Below are 17,251 nucleotides of genomic sequence, written 5' to 3' on the forward strand. Positions count from 1 at the left end.
AGCATCAGGGGTTGTGTCCATAGTCAGACCGGGAGACAGTATCTGCAGCATGAGGGCCTCACAAGCTGGCAGCTGCTGCTCCTTGGACTGAAGACTGACTTCTTACTTCTGCAGAAAGGCGGCAGCACCAGGCCTCCTGGAGGTGCCTGGCTCCCTTGGGGAGGAAGTTCCATACAAACCAGGCTGCCCTTGGGCTTCTCAGGGAAATCCAGCCCACGGTGGCATTCTGCTGTTTGGCCCACATTGTGCTGCTGACAGCAGCGTGATAAATGTGACAAGTGTCATGCAGTTCTCCACGGAAAGTTACATTATGTGCAGCCCATTCTGTCCCATGTGGGTACTTGTTTAATAGCATTGACTTGAAAAGAAAAGACCAATTAAGGGTTGTCATGATTGAAAAGTGAGAATTCAGTATCTGGAATATTTGCTTTTCTGAACATTTCTGGTCAGGTAACTGAGATGTGCTATTTGGTGTCTGCAAGGAAGCCAGCCTGCTCTTTCTGGGCTCAGAGGGCACCTGCTGGACTTCTATGGGGACACAATGGATGTCTCAGGCCCCCTTCTGGGGACCATTCTGGGGACGCTCACTTGAGGCTCAGAGAATCCTGGGGGACAAGGAGCCGGGGCGTGGAAGAGTCTAGCGGCTGCTCCAGACCTCCCCCTCCTCTTAGTGCAGCCCAGCCACCTCTCAGGTGCCGGCATACTGGGTCACACAGGGGCACCCTCCCTCCAACCGCTGCATGGTGGCCAGAGGACAGGAGGGATAACTCCTGGAATCCACAAGAATTTCAAACCAAGTCTCGATGCCCCCCTGCAATTCTAGCGGCTCTGTGTAAATGCGTCTGCTTGAGTGGTGTTCAGGGCTAGGCTGGGCCAGAGCCAGGCTTCTTGGCAGGGAAGGAGTCTGGGCCCAATGAGGTCTCAGGCCCCATAGCAGAGCAGGGGTGGGGACTCAGTAGTTTAGGACAGCAGCTCTCACACTTCTCAGTCATAAGACTATTGAGGCCATAAGAGCTGTTGTTATGTTTGTTGTATGTGCAACCATCACCCTGTTAGAAATTGATGGGGGCCCCTTCCCTGGGGTTCCTTGACACCCTGAGGACCCATCCACTGTCCCCAAGACCATAGATCGGAGATAAGAGACATTCAGGATGGATTTGGAATTGCTGGAAGGAAAGACAGAACTCCCAGGAGTATTAACTCTCCGTTGGGAATCACGTCTCCTAAAACTGCAGGCCCAGCACCACCAGTAGGCCTATGGGTGACGCCGACACCCACAGGCCATGGCCACAGCTGGGAGTACTTCACTGTGGTGGGTGGATGGAATCTCTCGTCTCTGGGGTCCAGAAGCAAAAATACTCATGTAAATAGCTACTTCAGAGAAAAAATGGGTTTAACAGTACATGTGCAAACAAATGCACTAATTATAATTCTCTTACCTATACACTGAAATGGATCTGGCAGCTACAATTGCACTAGAATGTAATATTCTCCATAAATATCTTAGGCACACAGGCACAGTGATGTACTTAATACCTGAGGATGTGCATGTTGAGATTGTACAGCCTTAACCCGATTGTGGGTGAGGAGACCCAGGGTGACCCTGACAGGATTGTAGGTGAGGAGACGTAGGGTGACCCTGACAGGATTGTAGGTGAGGAGACGTAGGGTGACCCTGACAGGATTGTAGGTGAGGAGACCCAGGGTGACCCTGACAGGATTATAGGTGAGGAGACCCAGGGTGACCGTGACAGGATTGTAGGTGAGGAGACGTAGGGTGACCCTGACAGGATTGTAGGTGAGGAGACGTAGGGTGACCCTGACAGGATATAGGTGAGGAGACCCAGGGTGACCCTGACAGGATTATAGGTGAGGAGACCCAGGGTGACCCTGACAGGATTATAGGTGAGGAGACGTAGGGTGACCCTGACAGGATTATAGGTGAGGAGACCCAGGGTGACCCTGACAGGATTGTAGGTGAGGAGACGTAGGGTGACCCTGACAGGATTATAGGTGAGGAGACCCAGGGTGACCCTGACAGGATTGTAGGTGAGGAGACGTAGGGTGACCCTGACAGGATTGTAGGTAAGGAGACCCAGGGTGACCGTGACAGGATTGTAGGTGAGGAGACGTAGGGTGACCCTGACAGGATTGTAGGTGAGGAGACGTAGGGTGACCCTGACAGGATTGTAGGTGAGGAGACCCAGGGTGACCCTGACAGGATTGTAGGTGAGGAGACCCAGGGTGACCCTGACAGAATTGTAGGTGAGGAGACCCAGGGTGACCCTGACAGGATTGTAGGTGAGGAGACGTAGGGTGACCCTGACAGGATTGTAGGTGAGGAGACGTAGGGTGACCCTGACAGGATATAGGTGAGGAGACCCAGGGTGACCCTGACAGGATTATAGGTGAGGAGACCCAGGGTGACCCTGACAGGATTATAGGTGAGGAGACGTAGGGTGACCCTGACAGGATTGTAGGTGAGGAGACGTAGGGTGACCCTGACAGGATTATAGGTGAGGAGACCCAGGGTGACCGTGACAGGATTGTAGGTGAGGAGACGTAGGGTGACCCTGACAGGATTGTAGGTGAGGAGACGTAGGGTGACCCTGACAGGATATAGGTGAGGAGACCCAGGGTGACCCTGACAGGATTATAGGTGAGGAGACCCAGGGTGACCCTGACAGGATTATAGGTGAGGAGACCCAGGGTGACCCTGACAGGATTATAGGTGAGGAGACCCAGGGTGACCTTGACAGGATTACATGTGAGGAGATGTAGGGTCACCCTGACAGGATTGTAGGTGAGGAGACGTAGGGTGACCCTGACAGGATTATAGGTGAGGAGACCCAGGGTGACCCTGACAGGATTGTAGGTGAGGAGACCCAGGGTGACCCTGACAGGATTATAGGTGAGGAGACCCAGGGTGACCCTGACAGGATTGTAGGTGAGGAGACCCAGGGTGACCCTGACAGGATTGTAGGTGAGGAGACCCAGGGTGACCCTGACAGGATTGTAGGTGAGGAGACCCAGGGTGACCCTGACAGGATTGTAGGTGAGGAGACCCAGGGTGACCCTGACAGAATTGTAGGTGAGGAGACCCAGGGTGACCCTGACAGGATTGTAGGTGAGGAGACCCAGGGTGACCCTGACAGGATTAGATGTGAGGAGACCCAGGGTGACTCTAATAGTATTAATCTGAGGAGACCTTGAGATTTTTTGTAAACGTAAATGAAATAATCTAAAATTTATTTGGAAGGAAAAGAAAAGCACTGGAATAGGTAAAACTGTTTTGAAAAGAAGAAAAATGTGGGTGGAATCACTTTACCCTATTTTGAGACTAGCGCTATAGCTATAGTTATAAAGACTGTGTAGTATTGGTGGATAGATATTTACATAGATCAACGGAATAGAATAGAAAACCCAGAAATAGATGCATACGAACATGCCCAAATGATATTTGACAAACCTTCAATGGAGGAAAGCTACTCTTTTCAACATATGGTGCTGGAACAATTAGACATCCCTTGGCCAAAAAAGTGAATCTTGACCTAAGTCCCACACTTTACACAAAAATTAACTCAACATGAATTCATGGACTTAAATGCAAAACTATAAATTTTAGAAAACGAATCGTAGAAAATCTTGGGGATGGTGTACTAAGCAAATTATTCTTGACACCAAAAGCAGTCAATAAAAGAAGAAATGATAAATTGGACTTTATCAAAAGTAAAACTTTTGCCTCACTGAGCTTTTATCCCAGAGGAAAGAAAATCCTTTATGGAAATGTTTATAACAGTGCTGTTCATAATACCCATGTCCTGGGAACAAACCAGCCATCCTTCAACTTGTGAATGGTTCAGCAAACTGTGGCACATGCCTCTCATGAGAGAGCCCTCGGAGCAAACTGTTGGTGTAGCAACAACCCGGATGTATCTCCAGAGAATTACACCGAATAAAAAAATCCAGTCCTAAAAGGTTACATAACCGCTTGCGTCTATTTCTATACCATTCTTGGAATGACAGAAGTATAGAGGTGAAGCCCAGATTAGTTGTTTTAGACGAGTCAGTAGTGCGTCTGGACCATGCCAGTTGGCATCCTGGCTGTGAGACTGGGCTGCAGTTTGCATGATACTGCCGTTGGGCAAACTGGGTAAGCGGCACATGAGATCTATGCAGTCTCAAAATTAAAAGTTTAATTTATATGCAGCTCTGCTCTATACACCTTGCTTATTTGGGTAAGAGTTATTAGTTATTAAATTTCCATGTGTCATAGATTTGGAGATTATGTGGTTCTCATAAATCATAACTGAAAAAATCATCAATTTCTGTCACCAACACAGCTAAAATTAGATCTAATTAGCAAGTTTTCAGTTTTGTTCATATACACAATTTAGAAGCCTTTTGTAATTTGCATAACTTTGACATATAGAAAATAAATCTATTTCAAAACAAAATGATTGAACACATATGAGTTTAACAGTCCAAAAGAAATTATAGAAATGATCCTAATAGTTCTTACCTTTATTTTAAGACTGTGAAAACCTCCTAAAGAATCATGTTTTTTTTAAAATGAGTTATTTACCTTGGGCTCTTTGTTTTTCACCCTCTAGGTGATTTTTATTGTAATTCCTATGAAGTTTGGCTTGAGAGGACAGTAAGACTTGCAAACAAGTGCAGCAGCCTCCCTATTGTCAGGACGTGGGTGCATCTTTATTTTAACCTCTCAGCCACAGTCAGTGCTAGTGGGTTGGTTGAAGAGAAGCATGTCTTATTGAGACCACGTTTTCTCTATTGCCACATAGCCTGTTTCATGTGTTTGTTCTTGAGAACCTGTGTTATGTCAGAGGGTAAGTGTTTGACTGCAAAGCAAAGTGACCAGACCAAGAGCAGGCTGGCGTGTCGAGTCATCTTTGTGAAGCTGAGGCATGGTTCCATCTTACCACAGACCAACACTTTTGGCCCCAGGGTGGCTGATGGTGAGAGGAGAGAGGGAATAGGTAAACTAGTGTAACCAGAGTTACGAAAACACATGAACCAAAATGGAGGCAGGGAACCACTTGTCAAAGCCTGTAACTGCTGGATGAATTATGTCACCACATCTATCATTGGAAACATTTGGCATCCTAGAGCAGCTGGCTTTTTTTTTTTTTTAAGATTTTATTGGGGAAAAGGAACAGGACTTTATTGGGGAACAGTGTGTACTTCCAGGATTTTTTTTTCCAAGTTAAGTTGTTCTTTCAGTTGTAGTTGTGGAGGGCACAGCTCAGCTCCAGGGCCTGTTGCCGTTGTTAGTTGCAGGGGGCACAGCCCTCCATCCCTTGCGGGAGTCGAGCCGGCAACCTTGTGGTTGAGAGGACGCGCTCCAACCAACTGAGCCATCCGGGAGCTCAACGGCAGCTCAGCTCAAGGTGCCGTGTTCAATCTTAGTTGCGGGGGGCGCTGCCCACCATCCCTTGTGGGACTCAAGGATTCGAACTGGCAACCTTGTGGTTGAGAGCCCACTGGCCCATGTGGGAATTGAACCCGCAGCCTTCAGAGTTAGGAGCACGGAGCTCCAACCGCCTGAGCAATCCAGCCGGCACCCAGCAGCTGCCTTTTAAGCTGAGGTCAGACCACTCTTTGAGCTTCCTCCTCACGGTGACACCCTCCTTTTGATGGCAGCCTGCTAGCCTCGCATGCATCTGGGGGCAACTGGCCCCCCAACAGCCGTGTGATGCCTACCAGCCTCTAAATTGAAATCTAGCTTTTTGTCACTCCTTTCCCTGCATGGCTTCTTTAATGAGTGTTTAGTCAGTGCGACAGATGCGTTTGAGCAGGTCCACCCTCAGCACACTGACATTTGGGCTGGGTGACTCTGAGATGGGCATCCTGTGCTCTGTGGGTGCTAAACAGCACACTGTCCTCCACCCACTTGATGCCAGTAGCCCCCAGGCGTGACAAACAGTGTCCCCTGTGGCAGGGAGGGGGCGCAGCAGACCCCTGGTCTGGAAGGCCCCCCAGAGCAGTTTGTCTGACGTCCTGGCAGTGCCCATGCACATCCACAGACCCACTCGAGCCAGGCACTTAGTGCGCGTGAGCGGCCCCGTGAGCACTTACAGAAGCTATGGGCGATGAAATTCAGAACATACGTGATACTGTATCCCAGCAACTTGTCTTCATCACATTTACCAGGAAGCCCTCTGGTGTTCACACACGTCCAGACACAGGAAAACCCGCACTTGCCACAAGGTCCTGGACAACCTCATGCAACACTGTGGTTTCGGGGACGGGGGTGGCCGGCATGCACATTGTGATCTGAGTGCAGACAATTCAGTACAAATGGAATTATGTCCATGATTTCATGTAAGCCACATTTATTTTAAACTGCTTGAGGGGTCCTAGAGCCAGTTAATGAATTCACAAGTATTCAGCCAGATTTATACAAAATAGTCATTGTTTTCCTAGGACCGTCTTACTTTTTTGAAGGGAGTAGGATTGGGCAGGAAGACTCCTGGGGCTGGAATTGGGGTTAAAGTTGCCTGGGTGGTACCACCGCTCTCTAATGACATTCCTTCAAGTAAGCGTCCTCCCTTTTCAGGAGGGTGGTGCCCGGAAGAGGACAGTGTTGATACATCTAATAACGAATGTGCTGGCATGAATGCTTCAGTCCCCAGGAGCATTTTGCGTTCAACTTAATCTTTGCTCTACTTCTGTAATACCAGCAAATGTCCAGCAGCCTGCGTGCTGTCTGGGTGTGTGGAGTCACACATGAGAGATTTAGACTGTAATTAATGAGGAAGGGGATGTGTCTCAGAGAACCTGGGCCAACACGCCCCCAACAGCATCTGAGGAGAAAGCACTGAGGCCTGATTGCCAGGCACTCTGGGGGACCGGATGGGCTCCTTTCTCAGGGAAGGAGGAGCTTAGGTTTTCCCACAGAGATGAGAGTTGCATTCCTCCTGGGATCGCTGTCATCCACATTTCACGCCTATCAGGGGTCCCCAGCCAGGAGTGGACTATGGAAGGTCACAGCTGGACCAACATCTTACAGGTGGGGAGCAGACAGAAGGAGGCCAGTGGCTTCTCGATGGTCCCCAGTGGCAGAGCCATATTAAACATGGACCTGACCCCAGCAGGCGCTCCACCTGGCCCACGCTGGTGTGGGCTCAGGCTCTGCCTCATTAGGACGTGTGTGGTTTCTTCTGGGGAATGACGTGGGCCATGTTCCTGGGTACCTGTGTCAGTTCAGACCAGCTCAACCCCAAAACCATGCCAGGCTGTGGGCTGGACAGTGCTCCAGGCCATGGGTGATGTGAGGGCAGAATCTGAGGCTCACTCATTTTCTCCTTCGTCCTTTAGCAAATGTTTCTCGACCACACGATGCCAGGGACTGTGTTGGGGTGTTTGGGACACATCAGAGGACAAAACCCAGCAGCATGGCCTCGTGGAGCTTATATTCTGGCAGGAGCAGATAGCAAATAAACAGCACACGTGACAAATAAGTCAATTAGTCCTTTAGGAGGAGAAAAGAGCTATGGAAAAAAAGAGAAAGTCAAGTAAAAGGGTGGGGAGGGCACAAGTGTGAATTTCAGTATAAAGTGAGTGACAGAGGTGAGTGACAGAGGTGAGTCTCAATGAGAGGTAAGACCTGAACGAGAACTGCAGGGGTGAGGGCATCAGGGGGACAGGAAGGCTGTACCGAGGCTGAGGGAGGAGCAGCAGGGAGGAGGGGTGGGAGAGTGATCAGGGAGGGGAGGGGACCGACTGCATTAGCCCTGCTGGGGTTTCAGTCTGTGAGAGCAGAAATGGAGAGTTGAGCAGAGGGGTGGCAGGTAGGCTTTAGAGGCCACCCTGGCTGTGTGTTGGGAACGAGTGACAGGGAGAAGTGGGAGAGCTGCTAGGGATGGTTGCAGCAGTCCTGACAGGAGATGGTGGCTCCTGTCGACCCCTTGAGGGGGCCTGGGAGAGAGTGCCTGCACGGAGCCCAGTGTCACCGCGTCACCGTCCCCACTGGTAGTCGCAGCTGTGGGATGCGTTGGTTCATTTCTGGGAGGTTTGTTTCTGATTCACCTCCTCGTCTTTCTGATAATGTCTTTTTTCCTCTTGTGCTTGTAATTCTTTCATGTCTTTGTTTTTGATAAATCTAAATTTCCTAGGAGTCTAACCCTACTAGTCATGTGTGTGTCTGCTGGTATTTGCTTGCGTGGGTTCTTGTGTGTTTTAGAATTTTGGTTTGTAAATTCATCTTAGTTGGGGCTTCAGCTGTGGGAACTCTATGAGGCCTGAATTGAGAGCATATCCCTTTGTTCTGGGGAGCTGTCCCGTGCACTATGGGGTTTAGCAGCACCCCAGTTTGTACCCATTCATACCCAGTCATGACAATCAAAACTATCCCCAGGCCTTGCCAAGTGCCCCAGACGGAGTATGTGTTTGGTTCTAACACATGCCTCATAGATGTTGCCCACGTGAGACTACTTTTTATGGGGAGAAGTTCTTAGCTTTGAGTTTCACAGGTTAAAATTCCAACCTCAAACCCACTGTGTAGGTCGGCTTTTAAACACACTCTCATGTGTTTAACACAGCAGACAGAGAAATCTTAGAACCTTCCTGTACCAGCAGGTAGATGTTTCTCCCCCTACATACCCTTTCACTGAGGGTGCAGCCCTTCAGGGTTCCTGCTTCCTGTAGGATTAGTTCAGACTCTCTACCTCCTGCCACAGGGTTGTGCAATTTACTGTCCGTCAGAAATGGACAAGTCAGACAGACCCCGCACCCTTGACCACTGGTTGTGTCATCAAACGCTCATCTGTTATAATACCTGTGGTCATTTGAGATGTTTACTCTTGCTATTATAAATGAAGACAAGCATCTTTTCACATTAAAATGCTTTTTCTTCCTTTACTGTATTTGGCAATTTGCTCATTTTTTCTACTGAGCTGTCAGTCTTTTTCTTAAAATCAACCACACTTCAATGTCTGTTATGTTCCACGTGAGGGCATGGGAAGAGCTTCAGAAGTAACTGCAGTCTCTCAGGTGAACAAGAAGTTAACTTAAAAACACTTTTCAGGCCAGCCCGGTGGCTCAGGCGTTTGGACCGCCGTGCTCCTAACGCTGAAGGCGAGGGGTTCGATTCCCACATGGGCCGGTGAGCTGCGCCCTCTACAGCTACGATTGTGAACAACAGCTCTCCCTGGAGCTGGGCTGCCATGAGCAGTTGGAGGGTGGTGTGAGATGCTCTGTGCTGCCCTGGGCTACTGTGTGCCACCATGAGCGGCCGATGGCCAGCGTGAGCTGCTGTGGGCTGCTGTGTGCTGCCATGAATGGCTGGTGGCCCGTGTGAGTGGCCAGCAGCTGGTGAGAATTGCCATGAGCCACTGTGAGCAGCCGCCCGACGACCGGTGACTGACTGCCTCAGCCGGAGGGGAGCACAAAGCTCATAACACCAGCATGGGCTGCGGAGCTGTGTCCTACACAACTAGACTGAGAAGCAACAGCTTGAACCGGAGTGGGGGGGGAGGCAGAAGAAGGGGGGGAACAAAAACACTTTTTAACATATAATTTATGTGTATTTTGTAAATGTATATTCTGGGAGAGAAAACCCTGTACAGCAGAAGTTCCATATTCAGCTAATTATCCAGTTTTGGAGGACTGTTTTAATGACGATTCCTGCCTACAGAGAATGGGGAATACACATTTGATTTGGCTACAAAAGGCATCAACCAGCCTGCGCTACTATTGGGTACATGGTTAAAGGGGACAGGAAACACGGAGGGGTCAAAGCCATATGTGGCCCAGGCAGGCTTTCCAGCATGTTTGTCACAGAAGTCAGGCTATCACGGTCCCTATGGCCAAACTTGACACTGCTTCTCTCAGCTCTGATTTCAACAGCCACCTGAAAGGGGGTGTGGGCGCCTTCCGGCCAGCAGAGCCACACCTCAGCCTCTGCCCGGGGGCTCCTCTGTGAGAGCCTCTTCTGGACCTGCCCTGTGGGTGTCCCCGAGAGCGCCACACGCAGGCCATTCCAGCCTTCCTTGGCAAAGCACTGCCGTAGATCTCTGCAATGTCCTCTCACCACCTCATTAGGGAAGTTCTGTCTTGTGATTCAGGGGGTCTGATGAGCGGGGCTCTCAGAGCCTTGAGCCTCCACCTGAGTCCTCGATGTGAGGAAGACGCTCAGGGAATGTCAGCAACCTCTTTCTGTGGCCTAAACCACCACTTTGAAGTAAAACAAAACCTCTCTCCTCTGGCACTGCGTCTTCCAAATGCCCCCCAACCTTACACCCGGCCAGCCGCCAGCCGTCCCTGAGGAGCCCCCTGGGGACCCCTCCAGAGCACCCTCTTCTGTCCCTGTTGTAGAACTGACTTTGCAGTGTGGGAGGTGCTGGGTGACCTGTGCCCCCAAACTGGAAGCTTTGAGAAGCCACGTCCTGAGCACCAGTGACTGGCACAGCAGATACTGATAAAATTTTTACTGAGTGCTGAACTGACTTGGGGCATAAGGACACACAAAATTCAGTCCAGATCACTTTCTCCACAGTAACACTCAATGAACTTGGCTTCAGAGGTCAAAGCACATGCTGTCCTGTTGATCACTGAAAAGTTCCCCACTGTTGCCACGCAGCAGCCTACCCGTCTGTCTCCTTGTACCTGCCCCTAAAGAAAGGAGAGTCTGTGAGACGGATCCTTTCAGGGACTTTGCTTCACCTTTGTGCTTGCACCTATGTCTCCCTGTTTGGCCCCAGAGGATGGCTGGTTAGTCAATGATGAGTAAGATTCCCCACGGGGGAGGAGGGGAACAACTCAAGCCAGGCGCAGTCGAGTGGGGACCAACAGGAGAACCCACGGGGTTCATAGAGGTGAGCACAGCGCCCCCCATCTTCACCTTGCTAAGGAAAGCCTCTGCCTCTGTGACTGCAATCCTTCCCACAACCTGCAAGGGAAGAGATTCAATGGTGTGCTCTCCATCTATTCATATGCATAAAATTTTGTCCCTTGGGGAAGTACAGATATCCTGAGACTTACTGTCCAGCTGCCTGCAGGCAAGGGTGATTGGCTTGAATCAGTTTCCTATTATGATGTATAGGATTCACTGATCTTGAGATTGACAAGCTTCATCTCCTTTACTTCCTCACCTAAGTAATAAAAGCTGATGTGTTGGCCCGATCAGGCGCCCCAGCCCAGACCTTGAGGCTGCTGGTTCCTTGGCCCTGCTTCACTCTATTCATGGCTACTGTCCTTACCCTGCGTGCTCCCCACAACCCTTGTCACAAGGGACGGAACACCCCACCCCCTTCATTGCTGCTACACCTCCTAAGGCAATTTTTCTCATATTCAGAAGAAATCCTCAGATTCTTTATTGGCAAGTAGTGCTTGCTTGTCCATGGCAAGTCTGTGCTAATTGCATTTGGTTTGGGCTTTCTCACCACCACCCCAACCCCAGGTGAGTCCCACTCCTGGGTCAGGTGGCAACTTTGGGCTACATGCTGAACACAGCCATGCAATGCCTGTTTCATGGTTCCTGAGTCACCCTGGTGGCAGGTGGCAGCTTCACTTGGCAGTGGTGACAGTACAAAATCATTGACAACAGACTTCATGCACTAGACAAGCTCACTACATGCATAGTACCGTGTTTCACCCCAGACCTACTCGTTCAGAAGTTAATTTTTTTAAAATTGACATAAAATTCAGATAACATAGTGTTTACCATTTAAACCATTTTAAAGTGTACAATTTAGTGTTTCTAACTATATTCAGTGTTGTGCAGCCATCACCACTACCTAATTCCAGAGCATTTCACCACCCTAAAGAAACCCTGGACCCATTAGCAGGCACCCCCGTCACCCCTGCCCCCAGCCCCTGGCAAACACTAACCTACCTCTGTCCCTACAAATGTGCCCATTGTAGACATTCCCTGTAAATGGATCCATCAATATGTAACCTTTTCTGTCTGGCTCCTCTCACCTACATGGTTTCCATGGTTCATCCATACTGTAGAATGTGTCAGCATTTCCTCCCTTTTCATGCCTGAATTTTATCCCAGTGTGTGCCCACACCACTTGTTTACCCATTGTCAGTCGATGGTCAGCTGGGGTGTCTCCACCTTTTGACTAGTATGGATAAAGCTGCTGTGAACATTTATGTACCTGTGTTTGTATGAACATATTTGTCATGTCTCTTCACTTTATAGCTAGGGGTGGAATTGCAGGTCAAATGGTGACTACGTTTAACTATTTGAGAACCCACCAACTATTTCCACAGCAGCAGCTCCATTTTATATTCCCACCAGCTGTTTATAGGGGCTCCAACTTCTCCCCCATCAACTCCAGCACCGTTTTTCCCCCATTTGTTTGATTATAACCAGGCTAATGGATGCAAAGTGGTATCTCATAGTTTTGATTTGCATTTCCTTGATGACTAGTTATGTTGAGCATCTTTTCATGTGCTTGTTGTTGGTCATTTACATGTATATTTGGAGAAATGTCTATTCAAGTATTTGCCCATTTTTTAATTGGATTTGTCTTCTTGTTGAGTTGTAAGAGTTCTTTATATATTCTGAATACTAGATATTTACCAGATATAGGGTTTTCAAATCTTTTTTTCCTATTTTGTAAGTTGTCATTTCATTTTCTTGATAGTGTCCTTTAACGTACAGGAAAATTTTGATAAATTTTTCTTTTGTTGCTTATGCTTTTGGTGTCATACTTCAGAAACAACTGCTTAATCGAAGGTCATGAAGATTTACTCTTACATGTCCTTCTAAGTGTGTTTTAGAGTTTTACCTCTTCTTTTTAGGTTTTGGTCCATTTTGAGTTACTTTTTGTACATGATATGAGGTAAGGGTCCAGCTTCACTCCTCTGCATGTGACATCCAGGTGTCCCGGCACCATTTGTGGAAGAGACTGCCCTTTCCCCATTGAATGGTCTTGACCCCCTTGTCAAAACTCAATTGACCACAGATGTATGGATTTATTTCTGGACTTTCAATTCTATTCCATCAGTCTGTAGGGCTCTTCTTACCCCATTACGATACTCCTCTGATTACTGTAGCTTTTTAGTGCGTTATAGCTCTCCAACTTTGCTTTTTCAAGAAATAGAAATTATGACAACAGTCATCCTTGTTCCTTCTCTTGTTCTTGATCATAGTGAGGGGGAAAGAATCCAGTTTTGCCATTGGGTCTGAGATTAGCTGTGGGCTTTCCATATATGGCCTTTGTCATGTCGAGGAAATACCCTTGTAGTCCTACCCTGTTTCCCCGAAAATAAGACCTAGTTGGACAGTCAGCTCTAATGCGTTTTTTGGAGCAAAAATTTATATAAGACCAGGTATTATTATATTATATTATATTATATTATATTATATTATATTATATTATATTATATTGACCGGTCTTATATTATAGTAAAATAAGACCAGGTCTTATATTAATATTTTTGCTCTAAAGGACGCATTAGAGCTGGTTGTCCGGCTAGGTCTTATTTTCAGGGAAACACAGTAGGTACTGAGAGTTTTTTACAATGGAAAGATGTTAGGTTTTGTCAAATGTTTTTTCTGCATCTATCAGATGATCGTGTGTGTTTCTTCCCTCCTTCTATAAATATGTATATTACCTCTATTCTTGTATGGTGAACCACCCTTGCATTCCTGTGGTAAATTCCTGTGATAAAGGACCATATGGTTATTTGCTAGTATTTTGTTGAGAGAGTCCCAAGTTGGGGTGATAAAGCCTCTTTCAGATTTATAACAGCCCTCTTCCCTCCTGACTTTTATTTGAAGACAATCAGATAACAAGCTGATGTCTGGCCCTGGCCCAGCTCTCCTGAGGCAGCTTCTCCAGGCCAGGCTTCCTGTGGCCTGTTCCCAGTCTCTAGGAGATAAATTGAGGAGCCCTGTTAACTGGGGTATGCTGGAAAGCTTGTGATCTGATATTTGGGTCACCTGTAGACGGCAGGTATTCAGGAGAGAAGAACCAAGTGGGTGGGCGGGAGGGAGTCCTTGGTTCCGCTGGGTCCCCCGGCCCAGGGCTCAAACACGTGGGTGGTCGGGTGTCGCTGAGCTCCTGGCTTCGCAGCCTAACACGCTCTCCATTCCCTTTTGTAGGCCCAGCCTCCTGACCCTGACCCTGTGCATGGGGCCATGGCCCTGCTCCGGGGGCCCACGGCGCCCCCCAGAGGCGGCATTGGGGGCCGCGCCCGGCACGTCATCATCAACGTGGGCGGCTGCAGGGTGCGCCTGGCCTGGGCCGCGCTGGCGCGCTGTCCCCTTGCGCGCCTCGAGCGCCTGCGGGCCTGCCAAGGCCACGATGAGCTGCTGCGCGTGTGCGATGACTACGACGTGAGCCGCGACGAGTTCTTCTTCGACCGCAGCCCGTGCGCCTTCCGCGCCATCGTGGCGCTGTTGCGCGCCGGCAAGCTGAGGCTGCTGCGCGGCCCCTGCGCGCTGGCCTTCCGCGACGAGCTGGCCTACTGGGGCATCGACGAGGCGCGCCTGGAGCGCTGCTGCCTGCGTCGCCTGCGCCGCCGGGAGGAGGAGGCGGCCGAGGCGCGCACGGGGCCTGCGGAGCGAGCGGCGCCCGACAGCCCGCGCTGCGCCCTGGGGCCGGACGGGCGGCTGGCGCGCGGCCGGCGGCGCCTGCGCGACGTGGTGGACAACCCACACTCGGGACTCGCCGGAAAGCTCTTCGCCTGCGTGTCTGTCGCCTTCGTGGCCGTCACGGCCGTCGGCCTCTGCCTGAGCACCATGCCAGACATCCGCGCTGAGGAGGAGCGGGTGAGTGCGGGCTGGGGGCGGCTGGGACCTGGCCTCCGGTGCCCTGGGCAGAGCATGGGCGCAGCAGGGCCTAGGCCTGGGTGGAGGGAGCGCCCGCTGAAGGGTGGACACCCCTCTGTTGTTGGTGGTTGAAAGCACAGGCGCGGGGGTCCACCTTGCCTTGCCCTGGGTAACGTGCCCTGGGCGAGCCCCGGAGGCTGTTATTTCGTCGGCTGTGCAGGGACAGCAGAGGCCAAGCTCAAGAACTCAGTGGGGCTGTGGCTGGTCAGCAGACCTTCTGCACTGAGTTTCTGCAGCAGTCAGGCCCTGAAGCTTGGTCACCTTGGGGCTGGAACATTCAGTATCATAAAGGTCTAGAGGGCTGTCTGCTCAAGTCCTGTCACCCATGGGATGCCACCTCCGCATCTTTCCAGGGCGGAGGGCCAGGCACCGGCAGGGATGGCTGCGTTCGGGAGCTGGGGCTCCTTTCTGAGCAAACAGTAGACTTCTCGCCCCTGTTCTGTCCTGTGAGAATGCCAGTACGTGGAATGTGGGCAGAAATGTCATTGTTGGATCAGCGTTTGTGCAGAGCGTGTCGTGGAATGTTCAGGAAATGGTCACAGAAGGCTGCCGTTTGTGGGGCCCGAGTGGGTGGGTTAGAAGAGGATGCTGCAGTGTTTGAAGGATGCAGCTGAGTGTCGCCCTGAGTGTCGCCTGTATTTCCTGATGTGGGGGGCCCTGCCTGCCCCTCCCCAGGATGGTGCCCGGCTCCCGCCTGCCAGGAGCTGGGCACAGGCTGCGGCCAGTCTGAGTGGCTCAGCCCCAGAGCCTCTGATCTGGGAGGTTCTGCCAAGCTCGCAGTTATCAGTTCATTGTTCAGTTAGGAGCTGAAGGGAAATATCCCATGTCTTCCGGGAACACTGGCCATTAGCTGATGTGCCCTAGAGAATGGCAACCCTGACTGCAGGTTCAATTTGTAAATTTCAGGGAATTCATTTTTGGGGTGTCTGATGCCTGAGCTGTCTCCAGTTGTCTTAACCAGATCCAAGTGTCGGATTCTGCTTCTAAAAAGATATTTGACGTGTTTGGGTTTTCTAAGTGGCAATAACTGCATGCAGTATGCCGGAGGGTGGTCATTTAGATAAGGACCAGGGGACAGGAGGCGTTAGGGACTTACCCAGTGACAGCATCCCAGAGGCCAAGGCCCCTGCAGAATCCTCTCTGGCGTCCTGTCTACCCCCACCCTTTCCCCATTTCCTGAAGTACCACTTCACACCACAGAGGGACTGTCTTTCCAAGTCAGTTCAGGTTACAGGGCTGTCGTGCAGGGTTGGTGAGTATGGCCACGTGCCGCCCACCGCCCTGTGAGGGGTGTTGGTGAACCCGGGCCACTGCACGGCGTGGGTGCTGAGAAGGGTGGGTGTTGGCAGTACCGCAGGGGCAAAAGTTATGTTTCACCCGTGTTGTGTGCGTGTGAAGTAAAACATACATAAAATTGCCTTCTTGTCCATTTTTGAGCGTGCTGTTCAGTGGTGTAAATACACCCACAGCCTGTGCAGCCACCGCCTCATCCATGCACACTTTTCATCTTGTAAAACTGCGACTCGGTCTCCCCAGTGTCCTGCCCCAGCCCCAGAAGCCATCGTCTACTTCCTGCCTCTAGGATGTTCACCGCTGCAAATACCTCACATAACTGGATGCCACCATATTTGTGCTCTGTATAATTTGTGCACTCGGCATAATGTCCTCCAGGTTCATCCACATTCAGGCCTCCAGCCCGGGGCCACTCACTGCAAGTGCTATTCCTGGGGACGCCACTGTCCCCGCACTTCCTGTGCTGTGCTCACGGTCTCAAACTAAGCAGATGTGAGATATTTCTTTCTCCTTAAGGAAGTCCACCTCCTGCTTGAGGGGTTTCAAACGCCAGGGTGCCTTGGTGCTGTGACACCAGAGTTGGCCATTGCAATCTGCAGGAAAGCACAGTGGCTTGGGGATAATATGAAACATCTAAGGAGCAAAGGCCTGTTGTCGGGCACATGTGCCCACCTACAGCTGGAAAGCACGCCCGGAAATCTTGTGGCACACACTCAATCCTAAATTATCTTGGAGCAAAACACTTGCCATGTGTCGCCAACAGCTTTTCAGAACCTAAGAACAAAGCGTCCTCAATGAAATTAATGTGCTTCTTCATTGTGGGCACCTCGGGGCACACCCAGTCAGAGAGGGGAGCAAGACCACCCACCTGTCCCCACCCCGTGTACCCCAGCTGCATGGGACCTCCGTGCCGTGGCCTCCAGCTGCGGGACCTAGAGGGCATGCACTCAGGACCCACCTGGTCTGTCCAAGGCCTGCACCTCAGCGCCAGTCCTGGGTCTATGGCGGGCCATTTAGGAGCGGCCGTGGCCTCCCAGGAAGGAAAGACTCCCAGACCCAGGCCTTAGCTTAGGGTGACTTGCTCAATAGTTTCTTCCATCTTGTCTGCAAGGACAAAAGTTAGAAGTACCCGAACCCTAAACATCCACA

General features: G+C 50.5%; 1 protein-coding gene across 9 annotated transcripts in view; it reads left to right on the plus strand.

Moving 5' to 3' along the window:
• The window catches only part of KCNG2 (potassium voltage-gated channel modifier subfamily G member 2), a 37,615-nt gene that overhangs the window by 16,472 nt on the left and 3,892 nt on the right, over positions 1 to 17,251 (plus strand). For all 9 annotated transcript variants that reach the window (XR_016021220.1, XM_088798069.1, XM_088798067.1 and 6 more), the window contains one exon: positions 14,081 to 14,749. Coding sequence is in view for 8 of the 9 variants with exons in the window: in XM_088798067.1 (XP_088654193.1) it covers positions 14,081 to 14,749 (669 nt within the window). In the remaining variant the exon portion in view is untranslated. The remainder of the gene's footprint in view (positions 1 to 14,080; positions 14,750 to 17,251) is intronic.

Source organism: Rhinolophus sinicus, chromosome 4 (assembly GCF_057876585.1).
Source record: "Rhinolophus sinicus isolate RSI-liver-muscle chromosome 4, RSI-T2T, whole genome shotgun sequence".
NCBI lineage: Eukaryota > Metazoa > Chordata > Mammalia > Chiroptera > Rhinolophidae > Rhinolophus > Rhinolophus sinicus.